The sequence below is a fragment of the Echiichthys vipera genome, assembly GCF_963691815.1.
Source record: "Echiichthys vipera genome assembly, chromosome: 3".
NCBI lineage: Eukaryota > Metazoa > Chordata > Actinopteri > Perciformes > Trachinidae > Echiichthys > Echiichthys vipera.
The window spans coordinates 12,303,265-12,329,041 of record NC_139828.1 but is presented as its reverse complement, the minus strand read 5'-3'; the positions used below and the strand labels follow the sequence as shown (position 1 = coordinate 12,329,041).

The following is a 25,777-nucleotide window of genomic DNA, read 5'->3' as shown; positions in this document are numbered from 1 at the left end:
AGACAGGCCTTCAGCAAACCATTCCCAACACTGAGCTCAAGTGGCTATAGCTTCCTGTTTTAAGGAATCATTTACTAAGAGCTCCCGTCTCCTCCACTCTGTCACACTTTGCACCTCCTTCCTTTCCCTCTTGCCTCCTGGACTCTCTTTTGTTCTTTCCCTTTCAACATGGATGCCAAACTCTGCTTCAGGTTATTACTCTTCATGTAAACTGCAGCTGAAATGTCTGCCGTGGCCTCCAGCTGGCCGGAGCCAGTGAAACAGATCTGTTTCAACTCTTTTCTTTTTTTTTTTTCCTGTTCTTTTTGAGTTAATGGTTATTTAGCAGAATGACTAATACCCCGGTCAGTTCGTGATGCGGGCAGAGTGACATGGTTCTCCTTCTGTTAACAGTCATGGCTATGTGATTATCAGGCTTCTCCTCATCCTGCTCCCTCTGGCTTTGCTGTGTTGGGGATTTCAAAAGTGCCCAAGGTCTCTGGTACGCCTGTATGGGACCAAGCATCCTAATGGGGCGGCTGTGGCCTGGTGGCAGAGTGGGTCATCCTCTGTACGAGAGATTGGTGGTTTGATCCCCATCTCCCCCCCGGTCCACATGTCGAAGACACTGAACCCCGAATAGCTCCCTGTGCTGCGAATGAGTGTGTAAATGTGGTGTGAATGGTTAGATCAGATTAGATGGTATGTAGATGTCCGCTGCCATCAGTGTGAATGTCTGTGTGAATGGGTGAATGTGACAAACACTGAAAGCGCCTTGAGTAGTCAGAAGACTAGAAAGAAGCTATATAAGTACAAGTCCATTTACCATAATGTTGTGATGCTTCTGATGTATCAGCTTTGTACATGAACATGCAAAGTCACGTGGATTTTTGTCTTCGGTGGCTTTTAGCTATGATACAATTGTGTGCGATGTTGCCTTTTTTCAAAATGACAACCCTTTTTTTTTTTTTTAACGAGAAGGAGCCAGTTTCCACACGTGCATCAGGGCTTGACCTTGGATAGAAGTTTTTGTTGTGAAGGTGAACTCTACATCACACCTTCGCGGATTATCTTAAGGCGGCATTTACACAACCTCAGGCAGCTCTGACAACTCACCGCAAAGTTGTGTAGTGGTGGGAGTGTCACTTAAATGGCCTGTTGCATTCTTTAGCCCCCTAATGTAGACTTTATATTTTTGACTGCACTTGAAGGCAGCTTCATTTCATGGAGAGAAAGAAAAGAGACGGAGAGACTGAGCTTTGAGCTGGAGCTTGTTGCAGGAAAGAATCAGCTGTTAAACAAACTCCTTGGCAGTTAAGTGCTTGTGTTGAGTTTTTTTTAACTTTCTTGTGGCAGTGATAGTGGCAGGGATGTTTACCATTTACTGTTTGGGACTCTCACACCAACCAACCTTGCTGGTTACATGATCTGATGAATCTGTCTCAACTTTTCACCACTAGGTTTTTTTCAGCATCCCCCACTATCACATCCTAAACGCTGTATCCCCCTTCAAAATGAATGAAAATAATTGTGTTTTCGCTGGACCCACTGATCTAGTCTAAATGGCAAGGTGGAGACTAAAAATTAGTAACAGAAACCCTGCATTGCAAACGGGGAATTCACCAGGCAGGGAGGGTCTACTGAAAAGATGTTATTGAGTTGCATCAAGGGAAATGCAGAGTCCAGCGTTTTTGGAACTTGACTCATACTAGATACTGAAAGTGCTTTGTTTAGACAAATCTTTATTCCCCAACCTTATTGTGTGTATAAGTGCAGAACTGATACTCCTTTAAAACAGAAAAAAAACCATATAAGTAAGCTGTAGGCTACGTTACTTTACTGAAACTAGTTATACATTAATAATTATTAAAATAGTGTGTACTCTGACATTTCTAACACAGATATAAATATCTAAAATTTCTATTGGCAATTATCGGGGTATTCGTGAATAACGTGAATATCCTAACGAGTGAACTGACCACAGTTTTTCCTCTAAAAATGACATTAAATTGGCCACAGCCAACGTCAAGTAGAATGTATTTTACTTAACCAATTAGAGCAAACTGGGCTTTCTGGGTGGAGGGCTCAAAGCATGTAAACATGTTCTAGTAGAAACTCAAAATATCAAGTATGAACCTGAAAATGAGCACGATATGTCCTCTTTAAATCAACTGTATGATCATTTTAGAGGATGCAGGTTCTGGTGCTGTTGAATCTTATTGAGAGGAGTGTTCCTAATATTTGTTTCACCCCATTTATTATTTTTAAGTTTCAACAAAAATAGAACATTATGTCCTTCCTGAAAGTAGGATTTATTACATGACTGTTTTCAACATTGTGTACCTAACAACTGGCAACTGAGTTTATACATCTTTAATAAAAGTCTATATTATGTTAGACAAAATGCACATTCACTGTATGTACTTATGAAGTATACATAGTTCATTCTACAACTTAAAAGTTCTTCTGATATTGCAAGAAAAAAATGTCTTTATTTAAGTTTGTAGTCATTACATTGGAAGCAAATAATGGCCATAAACATTTGAATCTCAGAAGCAACTGAATGCCTGATTGTGCAATTTCAAAACCCTTTTTAAGGGTTCACAAATACAGATAGAAAGTTCAGGTAGGAGAATAAGCGGCTTGTAAGATTCTAATCTTTATGTCCAATATTTGCTTTCATAACTTTTGAATTCCCATAGGCTACTGGAGAACTGACTGAGGGCCTTGTGGGGATTAAATAATGCACGCTAAAGTTGCATGTTTGACTGGGCTCTGTGGAGACGTACTGAAGTCTATCAGCTGGTGTTTTCTGCCATGTATTTATGAGTCCAGTACAGGCGTTGCCATGGAAACTAGCATTGCCCCTCAGGAGTAGCTCCAGTGAATGTACAGTAGCTTGTCCGTGAGAAATGCTTCTGCTGGGTTTTCCAGTTAGCTAGGAGAACAATGGGATCTGTTGAATTAAGCTGATCATGCCCCAAGACATGCCCCCTCTCCTCTGTGTGTTTGTGCCTGTGTCTCTGTCTGTCTGTCCGTCTGTGTGTATGTCTCTCACGTACACATGAATACACACACACTCAATAACCCACCAAAGCTGATGCATCTGATGCATCTATCCCATGTTAACTCCCTTCATCTTTCTGCTTGGAAATTATGAAAGCAGAGAAAATGTTGTCTGAGTATTTTTCTTTTCTTACTCCCTCACATCCAGTCACACCCCTCCCTTCTTTTCAGCTCTTTAGTCAATGAGAAAGTCAACTCTCCAGATCTGTGTCTTGACAATTGCTATTTATGTCCCCCTCTTAAAGACATATTCTGTCTGAAGGGGAAACTCCAATGTTGCCTGACCTGCTTTCCACAGTGAAAGATCCTGCCTGGTTAGAGAGCAGGCGGCGCTCAGGGCACTCCTTCACTGTACACTCAACTGTGCTCTTCTGTCAGCGGCAGTCAAACTTGACTCTCGTCATCCTTGGAAAACATTTCAGCTACTTTGCCTTGGGAATAGAAGCTGTACTTTATCACACAAAGCACATTCCATTATATAATCAGCCACTACAGTTCTGCCTACACAGTGTGGCTGTAAACATCAGGGATGGGACAATAATAGTTTTTATCGCAGATTGTGATTTAAAAAACACTCACAATGAGTTAATCGTAGCAAATTTTAATTATCGGGGTAATCATGAATAACGTGAATATCCTAACAAGTGACTTAACCGCAGTATTTCCTCTAACAGTGACATTAAATTGGCCACAGCCCATAATTAACATCAAGGAGAATGTAATTGACTTTACAGAAAAATATCTTCTTATTTGATGTAGCCTATTAAAGGAATAAGAAAGTGTGTGCAAAAATGGTTTTGCTATAACTCAGCCATTTGAATTATATTAAGGCTCAAAGTTCTGCATAATTAATGGCAAGGACGCTTTGCGTGGCAGGTTGATGAGGTCACAGGAGGCTAGCATAGACCGTAGGCTTCATTCTGTCCGCCTCAGCTTCATCCACGCGCCACCTCTTTGCCCATTTTTGGATTAGCATTTTTGGGCAATAATACGAAAATAGTTGATGTATCGCGGCTTGTTCTATGCGGGATATATTCAATTACCGAATGCCAATATTCATGTAAATATTGTCATGTAATTTTTTAAAGCCGTCGGTGTTGAGCCGGCTGGTAAACATGTCCACTGCATGCGTCCTGTTAGCTCAAAGAGGAAACGCCATCGTTGAGCCATTCTGTGAAAATCATGATGTTGCAGACCGTAATCCATTTATGAGCGGTGATCTGCAGTTGTAGTTCATCCATTATGTTCGCCAATGTGCGGTGAGGGAAATTATGCGTAGTTTCAGCCTATTACAAGTTAGTTTATCTTGGCAAAAGTGAGGCGACTCACAGGATTGCAAGTTTCTGTCGGTGTTTAAAACACACATACACCAGGAGAAAACTCTGTTGTGAGCGGATCGACTTACTAAAATGTTAACGTATCTGTTCTGTGAGATGAGCGAGTGATGGTCGTCACACCGCTTTTCGTTCTCTCCAAAGCAGTGCCGTGTATTGTCAGGCGCCGGGCGGGGCCCTTTTAGACAGCGAGGCCCCCCTCAGTGGACCAGTTTGGAGGATGTACTGAAATGTATTTACACGGATTTTAACACTATTTCGAAATATTGTTAAAATCTCATCTCGTTCTCGTGGACTCAATATCGTGTATCGGCTCGTCACTCCCCTTATTCTGAATGTACGGTATATTTTTTAATATTGTACTTTCATGACAGCGATGGTGATGTCAGTTTACCTTCTATGTTGCGTCTTCAAAAGTGCACAATAAAAATGCACTGAATTTGAAACAGCACATTGTAATTTCTGCATCTATTATTGATTTACCGTGTTTGCCCCTATAACTTCTAGTTGCGCCCCAAAAATTTTCAGTTGGGGGCCACAGTGCTCCTGGTGAAAAAAGCCCTGTACCTGGGCTGAGCGTATCAGTCGATACACGATACCGATCCGATACTACTTTTAAATGAATGAACCTTATACCTTACAATGCGAGTGAAGGCATCAGGCTTGACAAAAATATTTAGCCTTGTTAAAAAAAGGTAACAAATTAACACAGATATAAATGTCCTTAGTATTATTTATTAACAAATAACAAAGAGTCAATTAGCAGCAAAAAGAAATAAATAACACTTCCATGTAAAGTGCTCTCCAAACAGATATTATAAAATGTAATATAAAATATAGCAGCTGCCTGAAACCCAACAAACAATGGCTTAATTAACTTTCTGTGTATGATATTAATAAAAAAGAAATGACTCGATCGAAATGCTGGATCAGCCTCATTCATCCAATATACGATCCGGCTGATTAGTCAATATCAGCGCCGATATCCGATCCAGGTGCATCTGTACATCTCTATAAAAGATATCAAACATTGGTAACGTAAATCAAATATACTTGGGTTCTGTAACTGTTTAAACAACTAGCTGCACTTTGAGGGGCATCACCGTGATATATTTTAAATTGTATTGGGAACTTTATACATTATAACAAGTATTTTAAACTATTAATTCATAACTCAAGTCCGTAGCAGGCAGCCCTAGTGGAGATCAGTATAACAAAGACAAGAGTGAAAGATAGAAATCAGAGAATATGTGTAGCTGAAGCTGCAGTGACTCACACGTGAATGAGAGAGAGAGAGGAGAGCTCCAGGAGGGTTGTAGAGGAAGAATATAGGTGGTGGAATGAGGGTGGAAGAGAGGAGCACCGCTCTGGAGAGAAACTAGAGGTTCACTACCTGCCTTGTCTTTTAAATGTTCCTCTTTAGTTGATGACCACCGTATACAAAACTCTGAAGCTCTCATCCTGACTCTGGCATCCCCTCAGCCTAGAGTGGTAGTTTGCTCGCTGAATATGTCCATATAAAGATACAGAACCTGCTGTGGAAGCTCACAGAGAGAAGTTAGTGTGAGAGGGATCATTGTCGGGGTTCTGTGTATTTCTTCCTTCTGCATGCTCAAGCAAGTTTTCTTCTCCACTGTATGACTAGGTCTTTCTGTGTTTATGCATGTGTGCATATGCATGGTTACTGTGACAAAAAATTTGAGGAGTGAACTGGATTTACCCGGCTCTTTGTTGAGCTGAGGTGAGACGTGCAGCCCTCATGTGGCTGCTCCACTTAGCCAGACTGTCAGTTGGTCCTCTGTGGTAACCACAGACAGAACAATGATTACATGGCCTTGGTACATGGCACAGATTGGGATAGTATAACCAAGATGACAAGAGACCATGGATGGACCACAGATTAGGCCCACAAACATTTTTCCTTATGTATTTTAGACTTCTGGTTTAAATTCTGACACAGGGTTATATAACCCTATATAACAGATACATTTCATGATCACCAGAATTGCAGAAGTCATTAGTTAGTTAAATTTGTAACAGATACAGAATGTTTTACTGTTTGAATGGAATAGAAAGGTCCTTAAACAATAAGTGAACTGAGACTTGACACTGTGTGGAAGAATGGCCAGTTCGCTCAGCAGCCTTTGCTGGTAAAACCCAGAAACTTGAGTTGGCATTGAGGTCTGGCCCACTGCCCGGGGGCATGATGGTGTGGATTTTTTCACAGTCTTGTGTGTCCGCAGCAGGTTGGAGGTAGACAGACGAGGTCAGCCTGTTGCAAATATAAAAAAAAAGGAACAGCAAGTTTATTACCACAGAAATATAGAAAGGCTACAATTTGACCAAGTTAGTTCTTGACTCTGTTGAGAACACATTCTTATTTTTTATTTTAATTTATACGTATATGATCTTTAAATGTTTCTTTAGGTGAGGTTTTTTTATTTTACAAGTGTGTGCAAAATAAACATGAACATAAACATACAGTCTATTGTGTGTATATATAATGTATTTGTTAAGATGGAGGCTGGACTAGAGCTAGGGATGTCACGATTTGCGTTTTGACAAAACGATTATTGTCAGAGGAAATATCACTTTTCACGGGTATAAATCACAGACATTATTATTCGACACTATGTAAGAAAAAAGACGAACAAGCATTCTTTTGGTCCTGCACATGAAACATGCCAGCCTTTGTTATATTAAAAAAAGTGTGATCATAGAACTGGAGTGGTGACTACTACCTATCCATGGAAACCTCAGAAACTAAACAGTAACAGGTTGTGAACTGCACTTATGAGTTTGAACTGTTTTGGTCCAGTTCAGCTACGTTATATTTGCTGTTTTTTTTGTTTTTTTTAACCTTGACTTGAGCATAAAGCAGCGGATGATTATCTCGAAGATGTTGTTGTCAATGATGTTCAAAGTGTTAGACACTTTGCAGATTGGATATCCATCTTCTCCAACAACTCCCTGACCATTTTGTAGGTATCCAAAATGCTCCCACGCTGCCGATTTAAAGATATAACCCGTAAGATTTTCATCTAGTTAATTGCCACCAAGCCACTATCTATCAAATATTGAGTTAAAACAATGGCGATTGATCATATGACCCACTAATGAAAGCACTTGTACTTGCCTTTTTGCCAAGTATTACAATCTGCATGTCTCTGGCGACATTCCCTCCCTAGATGTAAATAGGCCGCCATGTTAGTGACGCCTCTGACAGTTGGTCTGCAGATGGATCTAACGATTATTCTGCGATTCATTGTAATCGGAGACGAAACTTCCAACTTTTTAGTCAGGCTTGTAGTAAGGGCAGAAGTGTAATAGGAACATGTGTGTGTGTGTGTGTGTGTGTATGGATTTAAGAGGGTAACATGTAGGGGACGGACTCGAAGTAGAGAGTTGAATGTGTTTCAGTAAAGTTAACAAAAAAGAAAAAAAAACATGCATAGCAACCGTGAACGCGACAAGATGGAGGGCTCTGACAGAATAGCAACAACGTCTGCAATTACATCTTACTGCCAAAGAGGCCGCTAGAAACAACTTATTTTATATCTTACGGCTTATAACTTTACAGTGGTTTTTTTTTGGTGGATATAACTTAAGGCACGTGTTGGTGCACACAGGTTACGTGACTCATGAGATAAAATTCAACCGCACGCAAATAACGTGACTTGCAAGATTCGTTTTCACAGGGCAACAATGCAGCAATCAGGACACCACAGATATCGTAGCTTCTGTAATTGTCACGGTTTATGAAACCGCAAAATGGGTTAATTCCAACACCCCTAATTAGAAATCATCTTTGGGTATTGTGTTACTTATCCACTTTTCAAACAAATGTTTCACATCTCGTATACTATTGTTAACTTAGCATTGGATATTTCTTCCCCCGGTTGTAGGTCAGCACTGTTAGTTGCTATAAATTTCCGCTTTTGTTCCAGGGCCATACCTTTCACATTGTCAGCAATTTCCTGTATCCATTTGGACCCTTTTTTGAATTGTTGCCTAACCGCCTGTGTCTTCTTGTCTTCCTTTCCTTTCAGGTACTGGAGAGAGTGGCAAGAGCACCTTCATCAAGCAGATGAGAATAATCCATGGGTCAGGCTACACAGATGAAGATAAGAAGGGCTTCACCAAACTGGTCTACCAGAACATCTTCACCTCAATGCAGGCCATGATCCGTGCAACTGAGAACCTCAAGATCCCGTACAAGTACGAACAGAACAAGGTGTGTATTTAGTGTTAGGTTTTATTGTTGTGTGATGTTATTGAAGCGGATATCCACAGCCAAATATGTGGTTATATTTGCGCCGAACAATAGCCGAACCTCCATTGTTGACCAGAGTGAGTCAATGAAGAGATGTATGTCAACTCTTATAGATTACAACAAATGATTTATAATAAAACTGTATTATACAGTATGAAAAAAGAAGGTTCAATTTTGGGACATTCGTTGTTAAGTCTGGTGTCCTTTCAGGTACAGGAGAGATTGGCAAGAGTACCTACATCAAGCAGATGAGCACTGACTTATGTATTGAAATGGTTAAAGACCCTTAAAACTTACCAAGGCATCTGAACAGGCTGGGACTGGTTAGCCTGGTCAGATGTGTACATGAACTGATGAAGCCTCTTGGATGAGAGGTAAACGTCTTCCTAGACAAACAACCAGTCCAGTTGCTTTTGACTGAAATTGCTTTGAGGATAACGATGACCTGGACGAATGAGAACATTCACAGACCTCTTCAGTCAGTTTCTTACTATGAGTATTGGGATCCTACAAGAACTCACTATTTTTTGCACAAGTTTTATTGATTTCACATTTAAGATTTCTTAAGTTCTGACTCCACCCACCTTGAGATTTGAAGGTTGTCACACATGAATTCAACTCATCCATAAGTTCACATGTTAAAAGTGAAATTTTTTTGCCTTGTTTCCCAGAATAATGCCCAGGTGGTACGCGAGGTGGACGTGGAGAAGGTTTCGTCATTCGAGCAGCCGTACACCAGCGCCATAAAGATGCTGTGGGCTGACCCTGGCATCCAGGAGGCCTATGATCGCAGGAGAGAGTACCAGCTCTCCGACTCAACCAAATAGTACGTCTACCATCTATTGATGAGCTTGAACGACTGACTGATTATTTATTGACAGAAGCAGTTTCACTGTGCAACTTTGACCTCAGAGATATCCAGTATAATGTGATGAAATTGGTAAATAATTGGAATGGAATCACAGATGCATTAAGAAGTTGTTAATAGAGCTTTGTTCAGCAGTTTTATACCTGTAATAATATGCACTAGACCGGAAGAAGGGAAGACAGTTCAGGAAAGGAGAAAGCGCTGGCAGGTTTATAAACGACTGCTAATAATATCAGAGCTAATTCCAAGGTGCATTAATCCATTTCAGACTAAAATGGCTCCTAAAAAAGTTGAGGATTGGGGGGAAAAATTGAAGCTCATGCATAAATGCATTTGTTTTTTATGAGCTACTGCCGGCTATATGCATTTGTTTGAATGTTGATTACAAATTGACTGTGTTTTTGCCAGAAAGAAATTGTTTTGTTTCTGTTCTTTGAGTTTGCATGTAGTCTCGTACTGCTGACACTGGTGGTTTGCCCACACTTTGTCATATGTTCCCCTCCTCTTCCACAGTTACCTTAACGATATAGAACGAATAGTATCAGCGGGGTACATGCCCACTCAGCAGGACGTGCTGCGGGTTCGAGTGCCTACTACCGGCATCATTGAGTACCCGTTTGACCTGGAGAATATTATCTTCAGGTACTGGTGTCAAGTGCTGCAGATGATGTCACTGGTTGGCTAGCTGCTCGACAGTTGGTCAGCCAGCTGGAAGCCGTCGATGCCGCTATCTCCATTTACTCTATGCCGCACAGCAGGGCTCAGCACTTTAACACATCCCTGATGGTACGCTCTCAAACGCTGGCCTCAAGAACAGGCCCCAACCCTCCTGTCAAATCCTGCTAGAAAGGCAGTAATTTTTATTTTCACCCAGGCAGTGAAAGTTGGCCTCTTGAGTGCTAAATCATCTTTTTGAGTCAAGTTAAAAGTTCCTGAGCACTGTGAGGGGGAGCAGAGGATAACATCGAGGAATGCTTTGTGTTTGGGAGCTGCCATCAAAGATGAAGCTGAATTTCTAAGAGAAAGTTCGGGGGTAGAGGTACAAACTGTCACCTAATCCCCTCATAACTCTTGGGAATGGTTTTCTGTGGTTACATCTGGACTGATCCACTTGCTTTTGGAGGGGGTGTGCTATATCTGCTGTTATGCTTCACTTTCTCTTTCCTCCCTCTCTCTGTCTTTTGTTGTCCTTCCTGTCTCTAGCTATCTAAGTGATCTGGATCGTATTGCTGAACCGTCCTATCTACCAACCCAACAGGACGTGCTTAGGGTTCGAATCCCAACCACTGGGATCATAGAATACCCTTTCGACTTGCAAAGCATCATTTTCAGGTAGAAGAAGAACTAAAGTACTTTGACTAACCCCACTTCTGTACCCTACAAGTGAGTCAACATGTTTGTCGCCTACAGCAGTGTTTTACGTCCCCATTTTGTCTGAATATGTCCTCAATCCATTATGTTATTACATGTTATAATTACATTTACTGTGCAATGTTGCAGTATATTCTACTAGCACTGAAACGAGTAGTCAATCAAAATTAATTTATTATTTTGATAATTGATTTATTGTTTAAAGTTGTAATCCTGAAGATTTCAGTCCTGGTTAGTTCGGAGACACCCACTGTTACCATGGTAACATAACATGGGGTTTAATACTACAGAAAACACTCCTTGAGTCGCTGCAGCTTTTAATGAACTTTTTAATGCTAACCTCGGTGACAAATGCATGCATTTCTTGTGGCTGATTCACAATAAAAAAACGCAACTTCTTTTGCCGGTTGAACACTTTTAATGTTGCTTGTAGAAAAGCAGCAGTTCGATTTTCCGTTTGCAATAGCAACAATGTAATATACACGTAACAGTAATCAATGGGGCTGATATTAAAGAGATAAAAAATGGTGCTCGATGACACGTGTGCATCGTTTCCTATGAATCCGTTGTATTAAGGCCGGCATCCGAATCCAGCACAAGAATGACGGACTTCAGGACTAACAATAGAAATGATTAAATAGACAAGCAATTGCTGAATATCCATGCTTTGAATGGCAATTGCAGAAAAAAATTCAGATTTTAAAATAGTACCTAAGATGGGGTTTGATTTCATGTTAAAATGTACTGTTTTTTGTGTTATTATAGTACTGTGTGTAATACTGTAGTAGACTGACGAGTTAGTAGAACAAAACAAACAATTTACTGACTTTGCCTTGGGGAACTTGGAGGACATTTTTCACCATTTGCTGACTATACAGTTAATTTGCAAAATAACTTATGAAAACATACATACTTCTACATGTATCTATATTAATCTATAATAGTATCTATATTGCAGTCTCAGCCATACAAAATGCCAAATACTCTATGAAGTTTGCATGTTTAGAAACTGAAAGGCTCTTAAAGGCAGCATTTTTACATAATAGTTTCTGTGTAGTCCAGACACACAGCCTCCAGGACTTGGCACAGAGACAGTCTTAGGAGGAACCGCCACCAATACGTAGAGCAGCTTTCCTTCCTCCTCCTCCACCTTTCACAAAAAGAGAGAAGATGAGGAGATAGAGTTCGACCCAAGGAACAAGAGCGATTACAGAAGAGTGTGAATCGATAGGAAGCCATCATGTCAGCCCCCTCCTACGCTAGGCAAGGCTAGAAATAACTCTGCTTGCAATGAGGTTGTGCTGAAGAGGTTCCCAGCAGCCCTGCTGCAGCTAGCCGATAGGCTCCACTCTGCTTGGCTGTGTTGCTGATGGTGAATCACTACATGCTCTCAATGACATCAATTTTGTGCTAAGAGACTGAAAATACAAATATGAAGTGAGAATGAATGTGAGGTGTCAGGATTTATTGGAACAAAAGCACAATTATTAAGGTTTCTTAGTTTTGAGATTTATGAGAATGAGTTGTCATATTCCTGTTATTAAACATGGAAGATACTTGATGCAGGACGAGAAGTTCCTCAGCCTCGTGTATAGTAACAAGCACGTGTCGTTATACTGCCTCTGCCTGCAGTTGACAGGGCCGTAGCTGCAACAAGGCAGCCTTTCATAGACACATCTCCATTAGGCTTGCTTCCTTCTCTTTTAATTGGCTTTTGAAGTCACAGAAAATGTAATTTCACTTGGCTTATCCAGCATAGGAGAGCTTATCGTACTAAGTAGGTCACTCATCCTTGCTAGAGGAAAAAAGGAGGTTGTCTGATGTGAAGGAGTTTTATTTTAGTCCGGCTCTTCTGGAGGGCTCCATTTATCAATGCCCTCCCTCGTTCTGGCAGCCTCACTGACTGGGTTCACCTTTGTGTTGTGTGATCAAAGTTTCAGCTTTTGGATGATATTTGGGTGAAATTTTGTGGAGACAGTTAAACAGACTTAACTGAGGAGTTTCATCAGAATTTTATTTGTCTGAGTTTGTATTTTCTTAATTTAGTTAGTATAATACGAACATACTATACTGAGTATATGAACAGATAAAACAATAGGACTTTTGCCCTTTATGACCTTTATATAATTGATTTCCCTTTTCTTGCTTTTACCACTAATATGAGGCAAAAACTCATCCACACATTAAAACCAGTTTATTCAAGAGTAGAGCCAGGTCTCCTCCCTCAGAATTAAAACCCATATACTAAGCCGTAGACGCTTAGGGCGCTTTCATGACATGTCAGTAGAGTATAAACCCAGTAGAGCTCTGAGATCTACTGTCTCGGGTCAGATAATGGAGCACAGTGTTCAAACTAGACATGGTGAAGCAGCATTTAGCTGTTATGCTGCAAACAAATAGAACAAACTACCAGCAGAACTGAAATCAGACCCGACAGTGAGCACTTTTAAATCCAGGTTAAAAACATGTTACTTTTTTATTCTTCCTTCCTCCTGTTTTTAACTGTGTTTTTTATACTGTTTTTTAAAAAATGTTATGCCTTTATGTAAAGCGCATTGAGTTGCCTTGGTATGAAATGCGCTATATAAATAAAGGTGCCGTGCCTTGCCTTTGTCGGATAGTCTGGTTGGTTTAAGATGGTGTGAAAGCTCAATCTGGTGCAGACCAAACAACCGGTCTCTGGTCTTGCGAACAACATGCGTCCAGGTGCACTTGAGTCCAGTTCACTTTTTGTGAAAACGTGATCTAATGTCAGGGCTCGTCCTCTTCACTCGCTGTCTTGTGATCTGCTCATTTTGTTCAGCGCCTAATCAAATATTAGAAACACCAAGTGAAATGTGAATCCCGACTGAACCAAAATGTGCAAAAAAATTAATAAAACTTCACCCTCAAATTGCGTCAAGTCTACCAAACTATAAGTGTGAAAGCTCATGTTTCAATTCCCCGCGTTCTTCAGTGTGTGTTCCCTATTCTTTAATATTCATTTTTTTCCTCATGTCTTTTCTTTGAACCTCTCCACTTGTCCTCCTCCAGCCTCTTATCTGTTGCTCCTCCTCTCACATCCCTCACATTTAGCACTGTTTTATAAAGGCTCTGAACAAGAACATATTTTATACTACTACTTTCCATCTCCTGCATGGCATCTCCAGCATCTGCTTTTCAGAGAAAGAAGAGAAGGATGGCATTGTTTGTACACACACACAGACTTCTTTGTAGTTATTTCAGTTCATTGTAGAGAAGGTTTGCTCTATCCTCTCCATGATTCACGCTGCAGATTTTTCTGTTTGTGTTCTCAGTGCAAAAGAGGTGTTTGGTTTGAGCTACAAAAAAACTCATCAGATATGTGATGTTATAATAAGTTATGTTAAAGAAATGGCAACAGTGAAACCACACTGGCCTTGAAATATATTGATTGACGTCGGTCTAGATAAAGAGCTTGGTGAAAATAAAAATGTAGGCGACATTTTGCAAGATGAATGCCTCTTTACACTGAGAAAAAAAGATGTCCCATATCCTTAAGCTGGTGTCTTCGGAGCTTAACAAAACTTACATCTTTGAGATCATTTTTTGAAATGCACGCTAACATATGTGATGCCACCTACTCTGAGGTTAAACAATGAAGATCTAAAGACTCCCCAGTGGCATGTTTAGATTTAGAGCTAATTGTCATTTCTTCTCTTTCATGTGATACTTTCTGCCTTCTGTTTGACGTCCCTCTGTTTTAACTCGTCATTTTCCAATCAGGATGGTGGATGTGGGGGGTCAGAGGTCAGAGAGGAGGAAGTGGATCCACTGCTTTGAGAACGTCACCTCCATCATGTTTCTGGTGGCACTCAGCGAGTACGACCAGGTCCTTGTGGAGTCGGACAATGAGGTGAGATGACGGAAATTGATTTCTTAATAGTTTAGTGCATACACAAACATTTTATGACATTTGAAGGTTTTCACTCTTTTAAATTCAACTCAAACAGAATGGTGAATATCGTAATGGGATATTCAAACTTAAATTGCAAACATTCACAGTTAAAGCTACAGCTCCTCATTAAGCTGATCACGGATCAAATGTCTGTAAAAGCTGTCTCTTAGTGAAGAACCTGCAGAGAATGATCACCAGACTCTACAGTCCCCCTCAGCTTATTGTTTTGGTTTTACCGCTGGTAACTTTAATGAACACCAAACCTACCTGTTCTGCAAACAGATGACACACTTACTTAGCGACTAGCTGGTAAACATATTGGGGCATTGAAGCAGCTAGAAGGAGCCAAATGTTTCTCTCAGGAGTTGGTGGTGACTAAAGGCGATAAAAAAGGATATTGGTCTTGCGTTGGTCAGGTGGCCAGAAACATGACTTTAAATGAACGCTAATGTCAGTCTGTGTCTGCTGGATGTGCAAATAAGCAACTGTTTGCTAACATGTTCACCATATCAACTTTTTAAGGTCAATGTTGTGTTCACAGCTTTTAAGTCTCTCACAACAAACAGAAAAGAGGTCTTCTATCTCTTTACTCTGCAGATATTTAATTTGTCCATGTCGTCGGGTCCGTCCCCTCTGACTGCTCCGATAGAATTATCGCTAATACAGCTAATGTGATCAGCCCCTGCATGCCCTGTGCTCCTCTCCTGACAACAAACCTTTTCTCTGACCTGGTCATATGACAACTGGGTTTCATAATCCAGCTGCTAGCTTGACTCACTATGGTCCCGTTCAGAACTGGCATCAACATCCGTCCTGAGTGATCTGAACACAAGTGGACAGCTCTAAGTACAGGTGTGAATGCACTCAGGCCGCATTGAGATTGGAACGCAATCCGTCTCTCATCCATATTGAGTGGCAACCTACTCAGCTATAAGCATAAATATGTTGTCATTCACTGGTTTTGAACCATAGGCAGCTCTGTGCATTTTGGCAGTTTTTTTAAACATTAATTTGAAAGTATTTCTCATGTCTCACTGAGAGTGAATTGTGTGTTTTGGATTTTATTATCAAACTGTCAATGATGTGTCTGTGTTCTTTCACTTATTCAGCTCTCTGGAGCTCTTCTGCAGTTGGAAAGTGGCAGCCCCAGGGGCCATTGTTAGACAATAACCTTATAATTTTTAGGTTAATAAAATGTGCCTGAATTCACAAATATGTAAATAATTATTGATGTTCATAAAATGCACCCAAAAATCCAGACATGCAAACCTCTATTTGTGAGGGGGAAAAGTTACGTCCATTGGCACACGGATCATCTCACTTTTCTGTAGTAATGAATTGTATAAGAGTAACAACTGAAATTCAGCAATAAAAACAAGTTCTTATTAAAATATGTAGGCTATCTATCTCAAAAGAATTATGTTTATTTATATACAGAGTGGGAAAGTGAAATCAGGTCACGAGTGGTCAGTGGAGATGCGTTCTGCTGCAGGTGGGAATAGATATACTGAGAGCTGTCCACTTGTGATCTGATGGATGTTAATGTTAAGATGAGAACAGGCCCTGTATCTTCTTTACATCACCACAGGTTCATGGTCAACAGTGCCACAGTTTGTCAATGCACACAGAAGCCAATTTCTCATAACCTGACTCTCGCCAGATAAATTTCGTTCCGCCTTACTTCCGCCTCGCTCTACTCATCCATCTGGGATCGCGACATAAGAGAGGTGTTTTAGGAGACTGGGCCTTTTCAAAAATCCTTGCATATGATTGGATAAACCACTTTTCTGTCATCTTTATTGTCGTTCAACCGCTCACATTGAAACAACCTGTGACGCTGATGAGAGTGACGCAGGGAAAACCAAAACAGAACAGCCAACATCTTGGATTAAGCAGCCGTAAATGATCAATGTCTTCTGTGCAAGGAAAATTTGCGTATAAAAGGCAACTTTGCGCACAGCAAACTTCCTCGTTGCGAGCCCCCATTTTCACTGGTCCCCAAACACCTCTCCTATGGAGCGATCCCAGATATGAGTGGAGCTAAGCGGAAGCAAGGAGGAACGAAATTCAGGTCAGGTTAATTTTCTCATATGAATAAATCAGGTCCGGACATTGTCCGAAGTTTCACTTCCACACATGCAGCACACAAACAGAAGATTGTCCGTGCCAGGCGAGCCTTCACTTACTGTAAATACTCTGTGTGGTTTGATTTCATCGTCGGCTCTTACAGACAGAAGTTCCTGCATTTCTGGCTAAACGTCAGCGTTGCTGTCTTTGTGTAAATTACCCTTCTTCTTCACCCTTGAATGTTTGTTTTTGCCGTATAATAGAAATGTCATCAACAGGCCCACTCGCTGGCTGTGAATTCTCCAGACAATGAGCTGCTCAGTTCACACAATCGGACATTACACAGTCTTTGTACGAGGGGCCTGGCAGAGTAAAACCTGTCTAGATAATTGTAGATTTTGCAGTGCATGTGCTAAAAAGGCTATGCTGTACTTTATCTTCACTGCGTCCGTGTGTGTACACACAAGGAAAGAAATACAGTATGTTGTCATTGTTGCAGGTGGGTGTTTGTTTGCTTTTCCTACTTGTAATGTGTCACTTGGTCACAGGAGCTAGGCCCCGCTGGACAATTTTGATGCTGTTACTGAGCTCTTTTTGAAACGGTTGAGGCCGGGCAGCGTTCAGGCATCCCAATCTGTAGAGATTATCCTTTCATGTTGACGGGCTCGAGACAGAGACTTTGACCCTTCAGACCAGTCGGAGCCTGACGAGATTGTTTTCAAGCATGTTTGATTTCATCGGCTCACGTCCAGGATCACATTATGACTCACCAAGACTAAACTGTGGAAGTGATGCTGGCAAGGAGTTTAGTTCAGAAAGAGGGAGAAGACTCATGTTTGACAGCAGCTCTCAGCTTTTGTTAGTTTGCATGAGTAGCTTTCCAGCTTTCTCTGTTTCTAGACAGTTTTCTTTGGATGATTAAATCTTCAATAAGTATAACACGGAAAGTCTTGTGCTTTGTTTTGGGTTGTTTTGACAATCTTGAGTGTTCCCTGACTGTTACTCATCCGTTACTACAATACCCTGTATTCACTGTAAATCCTGCATTCAGGCTGATGCCATCCAACTACAATCCATCACCAACATAGCAAGCTAAGGTCGTGTGTCAGAAAAAACACTTTGTCTGACAAATACAAACACAAAATGTCCAAATACAACCTAACAACGACTTTGTGCATTCGTGGAGGGTTACACGAAACAATGAGCCTATTGGCTTTGCTTATTAGCCAATAATTATAGATATGCTATAGTACCAATGTTAGCAACCTATAATAAAGTAACACATTATTACAGGTTTAAGTAAATAAACACTTGCATGCTGCATTTTTGTTCAATTCAATTCAATTTTATTTATAGTGCCAAATCATAACAAAAGTTATCTCAGGACACTTAACAAACTAGGTAAAGACCACACTCTATGACTTATTTATGATTTACATAGACCCAACAATTCCCCCGTAGAGTACGGTGGCAACGAAAACCTTCCCTATTACAGGCAGGAACGTCAGACAGACCCAGCTCGCCGGTAGACTGTATTGCGATTGAAATCACTTGTTTCTGTTGGTCCTTGCTGTTACCTCTGTTTGGCTAAGTCTTCAAAGTTTCATCAAATACAGATATAGGTAAATACCACCACCCCCCAAAGGTTGCAACCAGAAACAAGGAAATAAAGGCTGTACTTCCTCACATCTCAGTAACTGCTGCTCTGGAAGCTTTTTTCAGAGACGCACAAAGGTCTGTTCAGTTTTGGGGCTGTTATTGAATATTAACCCAAAGGCTATAGAGATAATCCTGAAAATGAAATGCGTATACTTAATAATATAATAAAAATTTATATGTAGCGTCTGTTTCTAGGCCAGACAATGTTTATCGTGTTGTGTAGTGTGGTGTAGAGTGAGTCCTGAGACATTCTGAATACATCCTAACCTCGTATTAATTTATTTTCTCTCTCTCTCTCTCTCTCTCTCTCTCTCTCTCTCTCTCTCTCTCTCTCTCTCTCTCTCTCTCTCTCTCTCTCTCTCTCTCTCTCTCTCTCTCTCTCTCTCATCTCTCTCTCTCTCTCTCTCTCTCTTCTCTCTCTCTCTCTCTCTCTCTCTCTCTCTCTCTCTCTCTCTCTCTCTCATCCTCTCTCTCCCATCTCCCTCTCCCTCGTTAGAATCGTATGGAGGAGAGTAAAGCTCTGTTCAGGACCATCATCACATATCCCTGTTCCAAAACTCCTCCGTCATCCTGTTCCTCAACAAGAAGGACCTGCTGGAGGAGAAGATCATGTATTCTCACCTGGTTGACTACTTCCCAGAGTTTGATGGTGATTTTGTTTTCTGACCTTCTACTTTATTAGGCAGCTTAACAAGAACATACATTTTATATAGTCTGCCTGTTCCTGAATCTTTGTGTAGTGTGATAATTGACTGTTTTTAAAGGCTGTTTACCGTTACGAACATCAAACTGGCTGCTTGCTATCTTAACAGTGGAAGTGGCTGTATCCCAACAGTGTCACTATCTTTATTTGCTCTCAGAGGCAGAAACCTTTTCACTATTTTTGATTGTATGGCGACACCCTGTGGCTAAAATGCAATACTACAATGCAAACTGATACTTAACTGAACCTGGCAGTTAAATCCTTGGATGCTCATATTAACCCGTACTGAGAAATGTTAAAATGAACTACTGATAAAATAACACAACAGTTAATGGTAATGTATAATATGTAACTTTATGCATTTAAATGTCTAAAAACAGCTAGACCTACTGTTCGTCATATATTTTGTTTAGTTAAGATACACTTTTTAGATCTTGGTATTTTCTGACTGTAAATTTTAACTGTTTTTTTAATCAGACGTCTGAAACTTTAAGAGATACTTTACCCATTTGAATCCAGGTGTGTGTCATGGTAACGTGGGCATTGTGTTCAGATGAACAATGTTGAGCATGTCTCCGTGGCCCCACAGAAGTCCCCACAGAACGGAGGATCAAACACATCGTTCATGGCTTCCTTCTAAAGTCAATTATAGAAATCATAAATATCTATGGCTTAGAAAACGTATCAACCAAGTTTTGTGTTACTGAAGTTACGTTCAGTTACTCAGGGTTTGGTGTCCAGCGGTACTCTAGTTGTTGAATGAATGTAAGTCAATAGGCCTGTGTGTGTGTCTGCCAAACTACACTATGACACTCAAAAATATAAAATAAAAAATATGATATGCCACGGCAACCCCTACATAAAAGAAAGAAAGTAAACATAAGCAATCAGTTAATGTGAAAAAGTGTTTATTCAGCGTTTTTACTGGTTTTTAATGGCCCGTTTGTTTTGGAAAGAAGGGGAAGGCAATGATCCCACGCTACTTCACAACGTCCCCACACTGCGTCTTTTGTTATTGTTTTGGTTGAGAGACCCCTGTCTGCAGAACATTACATATTGTATGTTTAAATTGTGCTAATGTAACGCTAAATAGCAGCTAAAAAAAAATAACATCTGTTCTTCCCCCAGGCCCCCAGCGGGACGCCCAAGCAGGTCGGGAGTTCATCTTGAAGATGTTTGTGGACTTGAACCCAGACAGTGACAAGATCATCTACTCCCATTTCACATGCGCCACAGACACGGAGAACATCCGCTTCGTTTTCGCCGCCGTCAAAGACACCATCCTGCAGCTCAACCTTAAGGAATACAACCTGGTGTGAACGGAGAAACAGAGAGGGAGAGAGATAGGGAAAGGGAGGGAGAGGGAGAGAGTGAGAGAGACAGACCTGCAAGCCCCCCCCCCACACACACACACCCACACACACACACACACACAATGCAGAGTCCACTTCTGGAAACACACACATCTGCATGAAGCACACTGCTGCTCAGAGAGTCACACGTTGCTTTATACTTTACCAGACAAACACTGTCCATGTTCTGTCCTTCGGTTGTTGGTTTGCCCAATTTTTTTTTAATTTAAAGAATGGTTATCCGTTTCATGGCTCTAATAATTGCTCCTCTTTTACACACACAGATATAACACTCCCTCCATTTGTCCTCATCTCCTGGGGTTGTGGTCTGCACCGGGGCTCCTCTCGGCCCTCGTTAAGGCCTGAGCGCTGCTCACTTTTTTTTTCCTTTCTATACACTACATTATCACCAGTGCTCATGTGTTCGAGGTGGGTAGAGGGCCTTCTCTGGGTAGACTAAGCTTTTATGGACAAAGGGCTCTCTCCCCTTCTTCTTATTTAACCCATGCATGCTATACACTACAGCATGAGGGCACAAGGCCAGGCTGCAGGCCTGGACTCTGCTCCTCTGCAAAGGGTAACTAATTATGATGATAGGAATATATTATCAGGCAGTGCTGGGGTGCAGTGAGGTACTTGTTTCCCCTGGGTCTTGAATTGTGTTGTTTTTTTTTTTGTTAACCCTGCCCCAAATCAGAGCACAGAAGCTCTACTGAATGTAAATACAGTTTTCATGCTGCTCACACAGAGTGAGGGCTAAACAGAGACGACTTCACAATTCACACTCTGTAGACGCTAAAATTTCAGCTATGTCAACTTCTCAGTTATGTTATTACTGCGATTGTTCTCCAATTCACATTGGACATAAGATGACTGCTCAAAGGAATGCAACGCTCTTTTTACACTGCACCTCATTATAAAGCGTTAACATACATCACGCAACAGATTTGAGAGACAACACTACCGGTATTTACATACTGTATATCAACTCCTGTCATTTTGTATCACATTGCCAAATTAAAACGTACTTTTGTTTCTGTAAATATAATGATGTTGCCTGTATCATGTTCATCCCTTAAGTGGTTCTGATACTAACAAAACATATTTGGAAACTGGTATTGGCTAAATTAAGTGCTTAATTAATTAAGTGGCTCATTCAGATGTTGATGGCATAACAACTCACTTTGTGTGGCATTTTTTTCAGTCGACCGTTGTCTGAATCACGTCAGTACTGTGATTTTGTTTTCTTTGTTCCCTTTTGATGGTGAGAATAATCTTCCTGTGCGCAACGTGCGAATGATGAGACCAGATTAGTTCAGTGCAATAGTCGGGTGTAGATGAAATAAAGTCTTTGCGCTGCCAGTTAGTTGGTCTTGATCATCCATATGGCTTCTCTCCGTAATCCACTCTATTTTGCCGTATTATTCTGCCAACATTTGATGAACTGTAATGGATAGCAAGAGAATAGTTTGTTCTTTGTACGTCTAATTTATCAATCAGATCTGCGTATTGTTGATACAGTAAAAATGAGACTTCCTCCCTAGTTTCAGCTCAAAGTTTTTCCAACCGAGGAGACGGGAGGAGATTTTATACTGTTATCAAAACTATTTTATGGACAAGTGTTCGATCTTTCTAATGATACTTCATATATTTCGTTGTTGCAGTTCTGTTTTGAAATCCCTGACAATGGAAACAAACATTTCAAGGTCAGGTTTGTGCTTTATGCAAATAGGAAAAAACAAAAAACTTAGTGGTTAAATATATTTACTGTTCATGGATGCTTGCAATTATTTTTTTTGTATGTGTAATTTCTGAGGATATGTATTGGCTATTGGCACCAATCCCATATCGTGTCTCTTGCCTGGTAGTTGTTTAAATATTCCATTAAGCATTATGAACGTTGATAGATGGCTACTTTTGTCTTCACAATGTAATTCAGGTAAGTTTTCATAACTTGTTCATCACAAGGGCTACTACTAGCAGCTTTGGTAGAAATGAAAGGACTCTATGGACGGCATAGAGCAAAAGGTGCAATTAATTAACGAGGCGGGGCTATGAATCAAGAGTGTGTTGACATCCTGTTGGCCGCAGGTTCAGTGAGGGAGGAATGCAGCAGTCCACAGATGCCTACGGGACATTCCTGAGGGAAGTCTGGTGGCTGTTTTGCTCTTTGTTCACGATCTCTTTGCCTTTTTATAGGAGAATGGCTCAAAAGAAGTGGGGTTTCTTGAGGTGCAATAGCACGTTTTTAGTGTCCTGGCTATCCATAAACATCCTCTCTCTGGTGAATTCTGTGCTTATCCTCTTATATTTTCCACTATGTGGTTATGCATTTTTGGCTTATCTTCTCATTGGTAGTGTTTCCATGTTGGTCTGTGGCTGTGTTTGGGGGAGTGTTTGGGACACTTTGACCTTTTTGTGCACATTGGAAGCGCTGGAAGGGTTGGATTTAACATCAAAGAAAGTATTACAGATCCTGCCGCTCTACCCTCTGTGTATCTTAAATCGTTTGCCAATGGGTTTGAAAATCTTATTATCTACAGAAAAGCAATGCGATCTGCTGACTTTTAGGGGAATTCACTCCCCCTGTGTTTTACTTGGCCTTTATTTTAGTCCCAGTCCCAAATGTGTACATGGTGTTGATAAAGTCATTATCTTGTACGTTTAGATTCTGTGCATCCTGAGACATTTAATGAAGAAGGGACACGTGCGCGTATGCTAAGTGCCATCATTTTCTATGAGTTGAAACAGTAATTGGAGTTTTGGCGAATTATTTCGGCTGAGATCTTGTTTTTCCCAGCATGTATTGGTAGTGGGTTGATTTTTTTGGTGCTTCGGGCAACATTTAAAGGCCTTTTCTTCACCTGTTTGTCCCACGTATAGGGCGATTAAGAAAACCAAGCGCTTATGTATTTTGACATTTGGATGAATAAACTAGCTGACAGGCTTTAACTGAGCTTGGGTAGGAGGAGTATAGTGTTCTGCTTCACTGCTGGGATGACATAGTGACATCTGTGTGCTTGCGGTTTAGGGGAAGCACACTTCATTCCCCTGAACTGTGGCTTCCCACTTTAAGGCAAATGTGTGTGTGAGGTGTTTTATACTCCGTTCTCTTGTAGATGAGATGCTGTGCAGCAAATGGACTGATATGAGGATGATAAACTAAATGAAGGCGACCACTTCAGGGACCAGTGTTGGCACGATGTGGTAATAACTTTATTGTATCAGTTCTCACATGCTGACTTCATGTGCACTCCATGCCTTGTCTGGTTAGCCCCCTCACAGCCAGAAAAAGTCACGTGGTTACACTGCCAGTGATTGGAGCCCAACGGCAGAGCTGGGTCATTTATTTAAAATCCCTTTTCCATTTATTTGTTCTGTGTTTACTTTTACATTGTGGAGAAATTGTTTGTACGACAATCCCGTACAAAACACTGTGCCAAAACAAAATCAATCAGCCGCAGAAAAGGTATGAAAAATTAACAATTAGCCGTAACCTGACCCAGAGCTGTGTGGTAAAACTTTTGTTAGTCCACTTCTACATGATGGTGTCTTTTTTTCTTTCCAAATGAAGCTTGTGTGTTAAGCCTCAGTATTAATGTATTTATTGAAAGACTTGCCAAGTGAAGGTACTGAAATGGCCGTTATAATATTTTGGTGGTTATAATCGCGAGTGAATGAATGAATGAATATGCTGTGTATTTACCGCCATTCTCCGCTCTCTGTTGTTTCCCTTACTTGATTGGACTGTGTATTCTTTCCCTGGGTCGAAGGCACTGAAACTGCACCACTGCAATGGGCCTGCGTTCATGCAACTTAGACGTCCGTTCAAGCGCGCTCGTTGGTACTCTGAGGTGTGCGTGTGTGCGCGTGTGTATGTATGTGTACACTTTTGATGGCTATTGCTTATGCTTGAGATCCATTCTGATACGAGGGATGGACATACAGTGATATTAAAAGCTATTTTTGCATCTTTTATTTTGTTTCTTTCGTAAGGCTGACACCTTAACACGTGTATTTAGGACCACTTAAGATGACAGACTTTTTTAAAAGAGTTCAAATAAACTTTGTGTAGTGGTGTACAAATTGAAAGTAATGTATTTTTGTTTGATTTTCTTCTTCTTCTTCTTCTTCTTTTTGTTTTTTTTAAGTATACCAAATGTAAATTCTGTACAATGAGTGTGCCAATCCCCTTTCTTTGTAAAGCCAGACTCTTAACAAGTGCCAATGTTGTGAAAAATCAAAGGGCCTGTGAATTTCATGGTCCACTTTTTAAAACAAATAAACACTTAAGTATGTGATTAATTAACTAAAAAAAAAAGGACAATTTTATTCTATATTTAAGATTAATGATGAACTGCTGTTTTTAAGATAAATGTCATTTTAATTGCATGTGTCAGGTTGGGGAGGGAGTGGGTGGGTGAGATACTGTATTCATGCAACACCCTCATGAAAAGGGTCCTAATGGTTATTGATTTACAGTATTTTAGCCATATTTCTCTTTTGTATGTTTCATTTCAACCACTGTTGCCTGAACCTCATTCAAACATGGAAATGATTTTCATAGCCTTCTCCTTTAAATGTTTTAAATTGGAATAAAATATGTTCCTATACTCTCTTATTGCATCCTTGATCCTTTCCTTTTCGGAGTGACAATTCCCAGACCCCTGTTTAATTCTTTATGGATGCGTTTCCCTTCGGTCCCCCGCATCCTGGGAAACCTGGGAAAACACTTCCAGTCGTGGAAAATGAGAGAAAATGTCCTGGAAGATTAATTCAACACTCTCCTATTCTCCTTTAAACTGAGACTGAACTACCACTCTTATCTCATCATCATCATATATCATAAATTGTTCTATTAAAACTTCCCCAAAGCAAATAACAGCCACCAGAGAGTTGTGTCCAGGATCATATTAACGCTCAAATGGTAGTTTATAGATGAGAGTATTTTGAATTGGCTGTTATGTTGTGGAAACATGCCCCCAAGTCATGTTACACGACTTTAAATGGCTGAAAAATGTTATTTGTTTCATTATTCTTTACATGTAAATATTAGTCACTGCCTGGTAACTCTAGTTGTCTGTATTTTTATATTCTGTGTTCATTTTGTCATCATTTCTAAGCATGTAAAATATGATTTTATTGATAAGTTATAGACTGCACACCTTTTAAATCAGAAGAACAGTGTA

General features: G+C 40.5%; 1 protein-coding gene across 1 annotated transcript in view; it reads left to right on the top strand.

Annotated features, from left to right (window-relative positions):
* LOC310966687 (guanine nucleotide-binding protein subunit alpha-11-like) overlaps positions 1-25,151 on the top strand; it is a 40,377-nt gene extending 15,226 nt beyond the window's left edge. Inside the window, 7 exon segments of the mRNA XM_083940508.1 lie at positions 8,429-8,613; positions 9,324-9,478; positions 10,034-10,162; positions 14,636-14,765; positions 19,030-19,078; positions 19,081-19,182; positions 20,365-25,151. Of these exon segments, the coding sequence (XP_083796634.1) occupies positions 8,429-8,613; positions 9,324-9,478; positions 10,034-10,162; positions 14,636-14,765; positions 19,030-19,078; positions 19,081-19,182; positions 20,365-20,555 (941 nt within the window). The 3' untranslated portion in view covers positions 20,556-25,151.
* Positions 25,152-25,777: the final 626 nt, after the last annotated feature.